Here is a 12,946-nt window from a genome sequence, read left to right on the forward strand (position 1 = left end):
ATACCTAGGTGGGTAGTACTGGTTATATACCTCCCTGGTAGTTGGCTACCTCCTAACTACTACCTACCCAGAGAAAAATTCCAGGTGTGTCATTTACTTGTATAATAAGAGTAGGAAAGGTACAGCTTTGGCATGTTTGCTCATTTTTCTTTTTTTTCATACTATTTGCCATTTCCCACGTTAGGACTGAGCCTTTGAGGGAATATCCTCAATTGGCCCCCTTCTCTGTTCCTTGTTTTGTTAAAAATGAAAGGGGAGGATTCCCAGACCCCTGCTCCCTCCCCTTTTAGTCGCCTTCTACGACACACAGGGAATACGTGGGAAGTATGCTCATATGCCCCATATTATAAAGTGGCTAAATAGTAATAGTCTTTGGGGCACTAGTGTAAGTGACAATGAGTAATTGCATGTGAAAATGATAGCACTGGGAAAACTTCACTGCATATCAGTAATCCAGTGCCACTGGACTCTGCCTGCTCAAGGTTACATCGACAGGGTAAAGTAACGCTTGGCAAGGTTACATAATTGAGAGTATTGAGAGTACAGTCTCCTCAAAGAACTTCTCACACCAAAGGAGTTTACATTTTCCTGTGACTGAAAGTAGCACAGGCTTGGGCTTCAGCAGCCTTTAGAAAGGAACTGGGTAACACTGAGACTCTTTCATGGAAATTGGCCTGGGTGTCACAAACATGATGAAATATATTAGCAGAAGTCAACAACCACAAGATAGGTCAGATGTGTGCAGCATGCCAAGGTCAATGCCAAATTCAAATGTCTGTGCATTAACAAATATAAATCACTTCTCTTTTCAAATTTTCAAACATTTCTTAATATTTCCTATCAACTGATAAGAGAAATATCTTTTCAAATTATTTCTGAAAATTGTGAAATACAGTACAGGTACACCACTGATTTTCCAGCAATCTTGGTTCCAAAGCCTTGCCAGATTAACCATTTTGCCGGACCAACCATGGTCACTTAATAATAATTCATCAATACACCTCTAACCCACTATTTATATATCTCCCATGTGTCTAAAGTATACCATGGACTGCTACAAATTTAAATGTAAATTAATAAATGAATAAAATACAAGTGCATATACACCAGCTCAGGACTGAGGTGCTCATCAGCTACCAGTTTCACAAATTCGTCCACATACTCGGCAGCTCCTTCATGGTTTGCAGACCGTTTTTCTCCGCACACTTTATTCATAGAAATTCCATGACGCTTCTTGAATCTTTGAAGCCATCCTTTACTATAGTCACACTCATGTTGTAATTTAAGTTCTTTATGGAACAACTTAGCCTGGTCCATTATCATGTTACCTGACAAGTCCATTCCATCACTCCGACGCTGTCGAAACCATTCCATCATCACTCGATCATGCTCAGGTACTCTTACCATCTTTCATAGTTTTTCTCCATTATCACTCGATCATGCTCAGGTACTCTTACCATCTTTCACAGTTTTTCTAATCGTCATTTGCTTCTTGGATCTGCAATCTGCATAGAATTTCAATATTTTCTCCCTTTGCTTCTTTATATCATAAACAGTTGAACCAACACTGTAGATGTCACACAGCTTACACACCGAAACACCACGGTCTATTTTTTTCAACAGTTCTACTTTATCTTGGGCCGATATGGACTGGTGCTTACGTGTGACACCACGACTGACACTCTCATATATCTTAGAAGCCATAGCTAGGATTAAATCCAAGCAAAATAAGCTAAGAATCTCACAGAATTGTGGTATCACCACCAAGTGCAGTGTAAAGAATGTAAATAAGCGTGTCCTACATACAACGCTGTCTGTGGCTGCCCAGTAAACTAGTCTGGCGGCCACGGAAATTTCAAGTTCCCTCATGTAATTTTGTCTGGACTAAAGGAGGTGCCAAACCATCAGTTACTGGAAATTCGGTGGTGTACCTGTACCATCATCTGAAAAATGCAGCTGGAGGCCACAACAGATTATTTTCAAAGGGTTGGTAATGAACATTCCTTTCTTTCCCCCTTCCTCTTCATCTAACTTATGATCTTCCAGTCATAAAATAATCAGTAATTTATGTCTAACAACATCCTGCTTTAGTGATCTTTTTTTATTTTGGTGCTAACCACTCTTTAGCTAGATCCTTCAGTGCTGATTCATCAAACCCCATGCTTTGATGTTCTATAAAATCTCCCATCTAGCTAAAAAGCATTGATCCTGTATGCTTTGCACTTTTCTAAACCTTTCATCAACTTGACCATAAATATCTCGGATTGTTCCATCTCTAACAGAGAATATTATTCTTTCTACAACCTGACTGAATTTCCCAGTTCTCTGCTCCACTGCATATGTCTTCAGGGTCTGCATATATTGATCAGTCCCAAAAACTACTCCTGCTTCCCCTCTCCAACCCAGTACTTTCAACATATTCTGTATGTATTTATTTTATTTATATTTTATTATACTTTGTCGCTGTCTCCCGCGTTTGCGAGGTAGCGCAAGGAAACAGACGAAAGAAATGGCCCAACCCCCCCCCCATACACATGTATATACATACGTCCACACACGCAAATATACATACCTACACAGCTTTCCATGGTTTACCCCAGATGCTTCACATGCCTTGCTTCAATCCACTGACAGCACGTCAACCCCGGTATACCACATCGCTCCAATTCACTCTATTCCTTGCCCTCCTTTCACCCTCCTGCATGTTCAGGCCCCGATCACACAAAATCTTTTTCACTCCATCTTTCCACCTCCAATTTGGTCTCCCTCTTCTCCTTGTTCCCTCCACCTCCGACACATATATCCTCTTGGTCAATCTTTCCTCACTCATCCTCTCCATGTGCCCAAACCACTTCAAAACACCCTCCTCTGCTCTCTCAACCACGCTCTTTTTATTTCCACACATCTCTCTTACCCTTACGTTACTCACTCGATCAAACCACCTCACACCACACATTGTCCTCAAACATCTCATTTCCAGCACATCCATCCTCCTGCGCACAACTCTATCCATAGCCCACGCCTCGCAACCATACAACATTGTTGGAACCACTATTCCTTCAAACATACCCATTTTTGCTTTCTGAGATAATGTTCTCGACTTCCACACATTCTTCAAGGCCCCCAGGATTTTCGCCCCCTCCCCCACCCTATGATCCACTTCCGCTTCCATGGTTCCATCCGCTGCCAGATCCACTCCCAGATATCTAAAACACTTCACTTCCTCCAGTTTTTCTCCATTCAAACTCATCTCCCAATTGACTTGACCCTCAACCCTACTGTACCTAATAACCTTGCTCTTATTCACATTTACTCTTAACTTTCTTCTTCCACACACTTTTCCAAACTCAGTCACCAGCTTCTGCAGTTTCTCACATGAATCAGCCACCAGCGCTGTATCATCAGCAAACAACAACTGACTCACTTCCCAAGCTCTCTCATCCCCAACAGACTTCATACTTGTATGTATTTCTACTTAATGAACTGCCTTTATGACATCTAGAAAAGACCCTTCTGACCTGTCATCCTCTTCTTATCTTTTCTCGTTATATACCCTCTGAGTCTCCTCAACTAATGTGAATTTATGTTCAAATACATCAACATGGTGTTACTGGACTTTGCCTGTTGTGGTTATGTCCAAGTGTAAAGGATGTGAGCAGATGCAGACTTTCTTCACCTGTTCCTGGCATTACATCATTACAGTGGAAAACAGAGATCAAGCATGAAAAAATAATAATAATAATGATAATAAAAATTATGCTACAACTACTACTACTACTAATAATAATAATATAAATGGACTTTTTTCAAATCCCTAAGTTCCTTTAATTTCATGACACCTTTCATGATCTTTAATTTCATTTCTTAGTTTCTTTCTTTCTTCCCCTGATGATGCTACCTTTTAAATCCTGTTTCTTAATCATCTTAAATACTATCCCGAATCTTACATTTTCTGATGTTTCATCCCTTATTTCTTACCTTTGTAGTCTCCTTGTGAATCTAGTCACATTTAGACATTTGTTGTACAAAATGAGAAAACCAGGAATCACTTACTGTCCTAACTTTATGGCCACGTTTGTGAGTCAAGAGCTCTTGTACCATGCCTTGGAGACACATGGACATCAGGACAGCTTGGGAGCTTGTGACTGTCACCCATCGCATATCCTCTCGACTCATCAGGTATTCAAAAGATAATTCCAGGTTGACATGACGGCCGCCTTCAAAGCTGCTGGAACTGTTCCTGCTATTGCTGCTATAACTGTTGTTAGTGCTGCCCATACTACTACTACTGCTGCTATTGCTGTTACTGCCAGATCCTTCTATTGGCTGGGGAGACAATGCATAATTCAAAAATTCAGAAATATATATAAACATGTAGAAATACCGTACATACAGTAAACCCTCGATTTAATGGACTCCAACATAATGGATTTCAAATTTAATGGACAAATAATAATACAGTATATTATTTTTTTTTTTATTATACTTTGTCGCTGTCTCCCGCGTTTGCGAGGTAGCGCAAGGAAACAGACGAAAGAAATGGCCCAACCCCCCCCCATACACATGTATATACATACGTCCACACACGCAAATATACATACCTACACAGCTTTCCATGGTTTACCCCAGACGCTTCACATGCCCTGCTTCAATCCACTGACAGCACGTCAACCCCGGTATACCACATCGCTCCAATTCACTCTATTCCTTGCCCTCCTTTCACCCTCCTGCATGTTCAGGCCCCGATCACACAAAATCTTTTTCACTCCATCTTTCCACCTCCAATTTGGTCTCCCTCTTCTCCTTGTTCCCTCCACCTCCGACACATATATCCTCTTGGTCAATCTTTCCTCACTCATCCTCTCCATGTGCCCAAACCACTTCAAAACACCCTCTTCTGCTCTCTCAACCACGCTCTTTTTATTTCCACACATCTCTCTTACCCTTACGTTACTCACTCGATCAAACCACCTCACACCACACATTGTCCTCAAACATCTCATTTCCAGCACATCCATCCTCCTGCGCACAACTCTATCCATAGCCCACGCCTCGCAACCATACAACATTGTTGGAACCACTATTCCTTCAAACATACCCATTTTTGCTTTCCAAGATAATGTTCTCGACTTCCACACATTCTTCAAGGCCCCCAGGATTTTCGCCCCCTCCCCCACCCTATGATCCACTTCCGCTTCCATGGTTCCATCCGCTGCCAGATCCACTCCCAGATATCTAAAACACTTCACTTCCTCCAGTTTTTCTCCATTCAAACTCACCTCCCAATTGACTTGACCCTCAACCCTACTGTACCTAATAACCTTGCTCTTATTCACATTTACTCTTAACTTTCTTCTTCCACACACTTTTCCAAACTCAGTCACCAGCTTCTGCAGTTTCTCACATGAATCAGCCACCAGCGCTGTATCATCAGCGAACAACAACTGACTCACTTCCCAAGCTCTCTCATCCCCAACAGACTTCATACTTGCCCCTCTTTCCAAAACTCTTGCATTTACCTCCCTAACAACCCCATCCATAAACAAATTAAACAACCATGGAGACATCACACACCCCTGCCGCAAACCTACATTCACTGAGAACCAATCACTTTCCTCTCTTCCTACACGTACACATGCCTTACATCCTCGATAAAAACTTTTCACTGCTTCTAACAACTTTCCTCCCACACCATATATTCTTAATACCTTCCACAGAGCATGTGTGTGTATATGTGCGTATGTGTGTGTGTGTGTGTGTGTGTGTGTGTGTGTATGTATATATATATGTATATTATCCCTGGGGATAGGGGTGAAAGAATACTTCCCACGTATTCCTCGCGTGTCGTAGAAAGCGACTAGAGGGGACGGGAGCGGGGGGCCAGAAATCCTCTCCTCCTTGTATTAACTTTCTAAAATGGGAAACAGTATATTAATCAATGATAATTCAAGAAATTAAGAAAAAAGAAAAAAAATCTTATCTCAAATGTCACACCATGTGGGTTTCATATTCCATTTGTGTTTGGTAGCATGGGGTTGACTTGCTTTGTTTTGGTCTCAGTCTGCCTCAAGCCATTGTGCAGTCAGGTTGTACAGAGTGTTTCTGTTATTTCAGAATTGTGACTTCATCTATCTAATAATTTTGCAATCCTTACAATTCAAAATGGAAGTGATTGTATGAGGTGCACTGAAAGCAGGTAGGCCGTCCTCATTTTACTATAAAGAAGTATCCTTTCACAGGATAGGGGTGGCATAATCTGTATCTTAGCCACACTCCTGCCTCCAACTGCCCAGCGAGTGTTCCCATGCTGCTGGATGTCTGCCACCCAACTATCGTACCGCACACTAAACCCTATACCCACTCATGAGATTTTGGTAACTAAATGTGACATTTTGTTACAACAAAAACAAAACTAAAAGCAAGAAAACAAAAAAAGAGAAAAATTAAAATTTGATAAGGCATAAGGCAAATATACACACAAATCACTGCTCAGCAACAATACACTTCCTTTACATGCAAGTAGAACAAAAAATGACATAAACTAGTGTGTTCACTCTTCACAAGAGCCGCCACAAACATAATTTTGTAAGAATGTGGGGTGGTGTCTCACATGGTGAGGGCACTGCCACCTGAGGCTGGGTGTCACTAGAACTGAGGGGGAAGCCGCTGCTGGTGGGTACTCCCCTTGACCCATGAGTGTCATGGGGATCGGCAAAACCTGGGAATGTAGGTGACGTCGGTTTTACAAAGACAGGTAGCCATTGCCATCCAGCTTCACTCAGTAGTGTCTATGTGGCTTCACCTCTACTACCACGCCTGACCTGTCCCACACCTTTGAAGCAACGTCCTGCATGCAGACAGGGGTGCCCAAGGACAGCTGGGGCAGCATAGCGACATCACCTGCTGGGTTGCCCTGCACACAAGCCTGGCTCTCTGATATGGCTTGCTCCCTGTTTTGCAGAGCAGTTTATCCGATAATGGTGCTAGGGCACTAACACCGTCTCAAAACTATCTTCCTGCTGCTAGCTGCGCTGGTCACTTATCCCCTTCTTAGGGGGTGTTGAGATATTGGAGCATAGCCTGAGATGCTCTGCTGTTGTGCAAGCTACCTCCAACACCCATGTTACCCCTCAACACCTGTTTGGCTGCCTTTACCTCTGCTTTGGTGCATCCACTGGACTGGGGGAAGTGGGTTGAGGAGATGCAGACCATGATTCCCCATTTTTTTTATAAAGCTTCCATCTCCTCGCTGTCTAGATTGGTTTCCCCATCCAAGGCGATTTCCTTGCGTGCGCCACATCTCCTGAAGAAGGTGAGCAGTCTTGCGAAAACTTGGGATTTTTCCGGGTAAGTTCAAATCCTACTCACTGCACCATGTAAGAGGTGCAATGAAAGCAAGTAGTACATCCTCACTTTATTATAAAGAAGTACCCTTTCACAGGAGAGGGGTGGCATCACCTCTATCTCAGTATGACTCCTATGTCCAACAGCCCGGCAAGCTCCTCCATGCTGTCGGGTGCCCACCATCCAACTATCATACCACACACTAAATCCTACAGTGATAAAAAAGTTAAAAAAAAAGCATGTGAGCTTGAATGTGGCACAGAAATAAGTTACATTCTATTTAACAGACTTTTACTATTTACAGACACCCCCCCGCCCCCTACAAGTCCACTAAATCAAGGGTTTACTGTATTTACATATCTATGGTTTTGTAAATCTATTAAAAATCACAGTAAGAAAAAAAAATCTTAGAACTATACATAAGGAAACTCAACAGCTTGAATGGGACAATGCAATTATTCTCATTCAGTGGCATTTACTTAAACTTGACTGTCAGTCACTTAACTCGCCTGTCAAGTTCTTCATTTTTTTCATGTTCATGATTTCCAATATCAGGATGAGATGAAGAAATGGCCTCCTTCATTTCCATCCACACTCTAGCTGCCATGTATAATGTATTGTAACCATAGTCCCCTAGGGAGCAAAACTATACCTCATATGATTTACTGGACATCTTGCTACTCTACATATGGCTTTCTTCTCAGATTAATTGTAAGCATTTCAAAACAATACATTCATTCCCCTTTTTTAAGTGCAAATCTCAGTACTTCCAAATTCATTTCTCATTTTTAGTGCAAATCTCAGTTTTCCCAGAACCACTAACCCTCTCTCGTTAATACTTTAATTTTCTAATGATGAAACATATACTATGCTAAAAGGAGAACCAAAGTGCCTCCAGTGGAATTCCCAGGTAGCTAATAGTCTATGGGTAAACTCCAGAGAACCTGTCTTTGGTGAAAGGGGTAATACACCATGAAAGTCTGACAATAATCAAAGCAATTTGGGGTTTTCTGAATGGAGAAACAAATGTACAGAATGTGTAGAACCTACAGCAGCATACCAATCAAAACAAAACCCAAATGCAACTTGCCCAATCTTACATGCATAAACATGCACACAAAAACAATAAGAAATGTTTTTACCTATGATCCTAGCATCAAAAGGCAGTAATTTCCACAGCTGCACATTCGGTTGTGTAGCAGTTCTTTCCAGACATTGTTACATCTATCTATCAATATCTCTGATGCCTGTTCCCTTAAGGAACTCCCTTAAGGGATGGTCACAACAAAAGTCTCCATAACTGGTGAACTCCAATGCTGCATTTTAGTCTTTAGTGCCTAACCCCTGACAAGCACTAGCAGTGGGGCAACTCTTGTGCAGTGTTTTCTGAGGCTCCTACCTCATGTTCTTACTATTTCATAATTTCAAAATATTTCCCTATCACAAGAACTTTTTCAATCCAATTCCAGTTTACAACCAGTTGTCTTAAATCAAAATATGAATAACCCTGCAACTCACTGCCTGCATAATAAACCATGATCAAGAACTCAAACCATAATTCAATGAATAAATACCATGATCTTGACCTCAAACCATAATTCAATGAATAAATACCATGATCAAGAACTCAAACCATAATTCAATGAATAATGTTGAAGTCATCCTTTGTTCTCCAAGTTCAGTAAAATCTGTTACAATGATCGATGAAGTTCAAAAGCTACATAACAAAGCATCGACTCTGTTGTAATATTTAGTGACATTGGTACAATGCAGCAATTTTTCCTAAACATCAGTACAATGCACCAATTTCTATTGCTTGTGTAATGGTGCAACAACATAGTAAGCTTACTGGTAGTCTACTGCAATGGTTCCAGAGCATCTATCTGTCATTTACTGAGCCTACTAATCACATTACAACTCAAGTGAACACAAGCACTTGTTGTTCTACCGGCAACAGCACTGTAGTAGTATATCCAGAAGATGAGCCAACAAGCTGGACTCACTGCTTGTACATAAATTATCATTCCATCTGCAATGGTACAAGTTCATCCCTTTAAGGTGGCTCTTCATGATAATGCCAGTGAACCATGCTGAAGAAGGATAAATATGAACTTCTGATGCACTGTAGAAACTTCATTCTACACAATTCTGCCTGATGGAATGAGAATCATCCTGGCCTGAACATGTTTTGGAGACAAAGTACTCAAGCAAAACAGATGTTCCTTGGTATGCCTATCTGGTTATAAACCGCAGTAGGATCCGGTGAGAGAATCTACATCTAACTTAGACAGGGACTGTCATGTTTTACATATGTTCTTTGGAAGATGGTTTTGATACCGGAGACAACTACTGCAATTTCACACTCTCATCTTGAGTAAAAATCCCAGCTGTCATGCAACTGATGTGGAGAAAGGAGGATAATAAGCTGTTGTACTCACAGTGAAGTGAAGGAGAGGGCTCTGGTGTGTTAAACTGCTGTGCTGTGAAGTGCAGGATGAAGAGTTCAGCTACAGTGAACACTGCTGGAGGTAAATGAAAGCTCTAGTACATTGAATTGCTGTAGAGTGGACAAGAAGGAAATCTGTTGCAATGAACTGCAGTGGAGCACTGCACAAAGAGGCCCGTTGTAATAAACTCTTTCAGGATGCAGGGGAATAAGCTTTACAGAGACAGACTCTTCTATGAAGCAATAAAGAGCACTGCAAAAATGGACTTTTCTGTGAAACACTGAAGAAAGCTCTAGGGAGATGGACTCTTCTGTGAAGCTGTCCATCTCTGAAGGTAAACAGCTGTAGAATCTAGGAGGAAGAGATGGATGCTCTTCTAAACTGATGGAGGACTAAACAGTATACACATGTTGCCCACTGTTTTAATGTGTCAGAAAAAGCAATGACACCTCAGATTTGCAGACAGAAGAAAATGGGAAGGATGCAGCTGACACACAAGAATGTGACTAGTTTTTGCATACAAAGAATCTGGATTCTTATCAGTGGCTGGCAAGAAAGTCTAATAAACAATCTAAAACAAAAGTTTCATTTCACATCTTGCATCAACCAGCTGATAATCATGGGCAATGAAAATCATTCACACATAAAAAAGAATATCACAATATTCTCAATGTTCAATATACAGTAAACCCTCAATTTAACAAACTAACCAGGGGAGGGGGTGTTCATTAATGCCGAAAGTCTGTTAAATTGAGAATGTAACCTATGGGCCATTTCTTTTATGTAATATACAGTTCACACACTTTTTTTTAACTCCTCTATCACTTGATGCCATTTTGAAGAGTAAGGATTGCAAAACTATTTAATACAAGTTGTACCTCTCCAATCTGGCACTCTTTGGTCTGGCACGTTTTGAATCTGTCGCCTTTAGTTCGTGGATTTGCCATCAAGGCGGTGCTGTTAGCAGTGCTAAAGTGCCAAAATCTATTTACACTGCATCAAAGATAATTAACATTCCTGTTAATTTCTTATATTCAGTTTTCAGCTGAAAATGAAAGCCAAAAAAGTTTAAAGTTTCAAAAAACTTTTGAGAGGTGTAAGGAGTACAGGATTAGGCAGTGCACCTATAAAAAGCGGTTTGAGCTCCCACGTAATGAAGGTGTAAGCATTTCTGGGGAGATGCTTATCAAGAAGGCGAAAGTTTTTCATAGAGAACTAAAGCTAGACTATGACTAAATATCTGCAAAGATGGTTACACAAGTTTAAGTGGAGACATGAAATTTCAGTACGTAGTGTATGCAGTGAAAAGCGTAGTGCTGACATGGAAACTTTTAGTGTATGGTCATATCAAAAGAATCAATAAAAATTCCAACTCTCTCTAAAACAACCAATAGCAATATGTGCAGGGAGAAAGTGCATGAGCTGACTGCCTGGCTAGGACTGATGCAACACGGGCTGGCTGCCTAGACGATAACAATAAAACAACAGCAATAACAAAAGTCAATCAAAGCCAACTACCAACCTATGGTCATGGTCAATCAATACATTAACCATTTATCACAAAGCTGCAACAAAGCTGATGAATCTCCCGTGTACTGGCATCACATACCACAAAAAATCTTGCCCAAGATATTGAGGAGTCTCCATCTGGGGGTACCTCTGATATAATCTGATGTAACAATAAATACATGACAGCTAGAGACTGAGTGTGAATGAATGTGGCCTTTGTTGTCTTTTCTTAGCGCTACCTCGTGCACATGCTGGGGGGGGGTTGTTATTTCATGTGTGGCGGGGTGGCGAAGGGAATGAATAAAGGCAGACAGTATGAATTATGTACATGTGTATATATGTATATGTCTGTGTGTGTATATATATGTATACGTTGAGATGTATAGGTACGTGTATTTGTGTGTGTGGATGTGTATGTATATACATGTGTATGTGGGTGGGTTGGGCCATTCTTTCGTCTGTTTACTTGCGCTACCTCGCTAATGCGGGAGACAGCGACAAAGCAAAATAAATAAATATAAAATAACAAATAAATACCTTGTTTAGAAGCATTAATGGTTGTATCATTTCCTATCTTAATCATTAATGGTTGTATCATTTCCTATTCTAAGCTTTGTTCTACCTTTGATAACACAGCAATATGTATGTGGATTGCTAGCAAGACTAGGGGTCAGGCATATGTTTATGTATGGGGTTCCCTTAGGGGTAACTTTCTGTTTTCCAGCATTTTCTATGGTCCAGCAATGGACAGGTCCAAGGTTGCCAGATTAAAGAAGTTCAACCTGTAAATAAAGTCACAATTCTCTGTATCATGGTAGCTTGAGGCAGACTGAGACAGAAACAAAGCGAATCTACCCCATGCTGCCAAAAACAAGCATGATGTGAACTGAGCATGGTGTACTGTTTAAGATTTTTTGATTCTTTAATTTTTTTGATTATCATTAATTAATGTATTATTTGCTCCATCCCTTAAATCCGAAATTCATTAAATCAAGAGTTTACTGTATGCATGCCTTTCAAAGCTGTTGCAAGGCCATGTTGAAAATGAAAACTTTGTCATCTAGGAAACTTTGTTATATGGGAAAAACTCCAGATGCTCCTCGACTTACAACTCATGCGACTTATGACTATTCATACATACAACCAGAAAAATATAAATAAAAAATATATGTATATAAAAATTACTCTTGGTTGTACGTATGCCAGTGCTAACTGCTGTGTTAGTGCAATGGTGAATGTCAGACAATCTCAGCATTGTGTACATCACTGCATCTCTCTCACTCTCAGTTACCATTCAGTAAGCACGTATTATCCAAGTGAATCTTACAAATTTTCGTGCTTGATTAAACCATTTTTTTACTAAACCTCAATGATGATCATGAGCAAGAGGAAAATCCCTTCACATGTTGATAGTTCTGCCAAGAAGCCAAGAAAGACACTTGATTTGGAATTGAAAATGAAGGTAATCACCCAATATGAAGGAGGAAAAAAAAAGTTAATGTGACTGCATATGATTGACCGCTGTCCCAATCAAAGGTCTCCATAATTTTAAAGGAAGTGAGTCAGTTGTTGTTCGCTGATGATACAGCGCTGGTGGCGGATTCATGTGAGAAACTGCAGAAGCTGGTGACGGAGTTTGGTAAAGT

At 40.6% G+C, this 12,946-nt stretch overlaps 1 protein-coding gene across 2 annotated transcripts in view; it reads right to left on the bottom strand.

Annotated features, from left to right (window-relative positions):
- Positions 1-12,946, bottom strand: part of LOC139749109 (sorting nexin-17-like) — a 186,109-nt gene that overhangs the window by 45,436 nt on the left and 127,727 nt on the right. For both annotated transcript variants that reach the window (XM_071662692.1, XM_071662691.1), the window contains exon 9: positions 4,054-4,326. In XM_071662692.1, coding sequence (XP_071518793.1) covers positions 4,054-4,326 — 273 coding nt within the window. The remainder of the gene's footprint in view (positions 1-4,053; positions 4,327-12,946) is intronic.

This window comes from Panulirus ornatus, chromosome 6 (assembly GCF_036320965.1).
Source record: "Panulirus ornatus isolate Po-2019 chromosome 6, ASM3632096v1, whole genome shotgun sequence".
Lineage (NCBI taxonomy): Eukaryota > Metazoa > Arthropoda > Malacostraca > Decapoda > Palinuridae > Panulirus > Panulirus ornatus.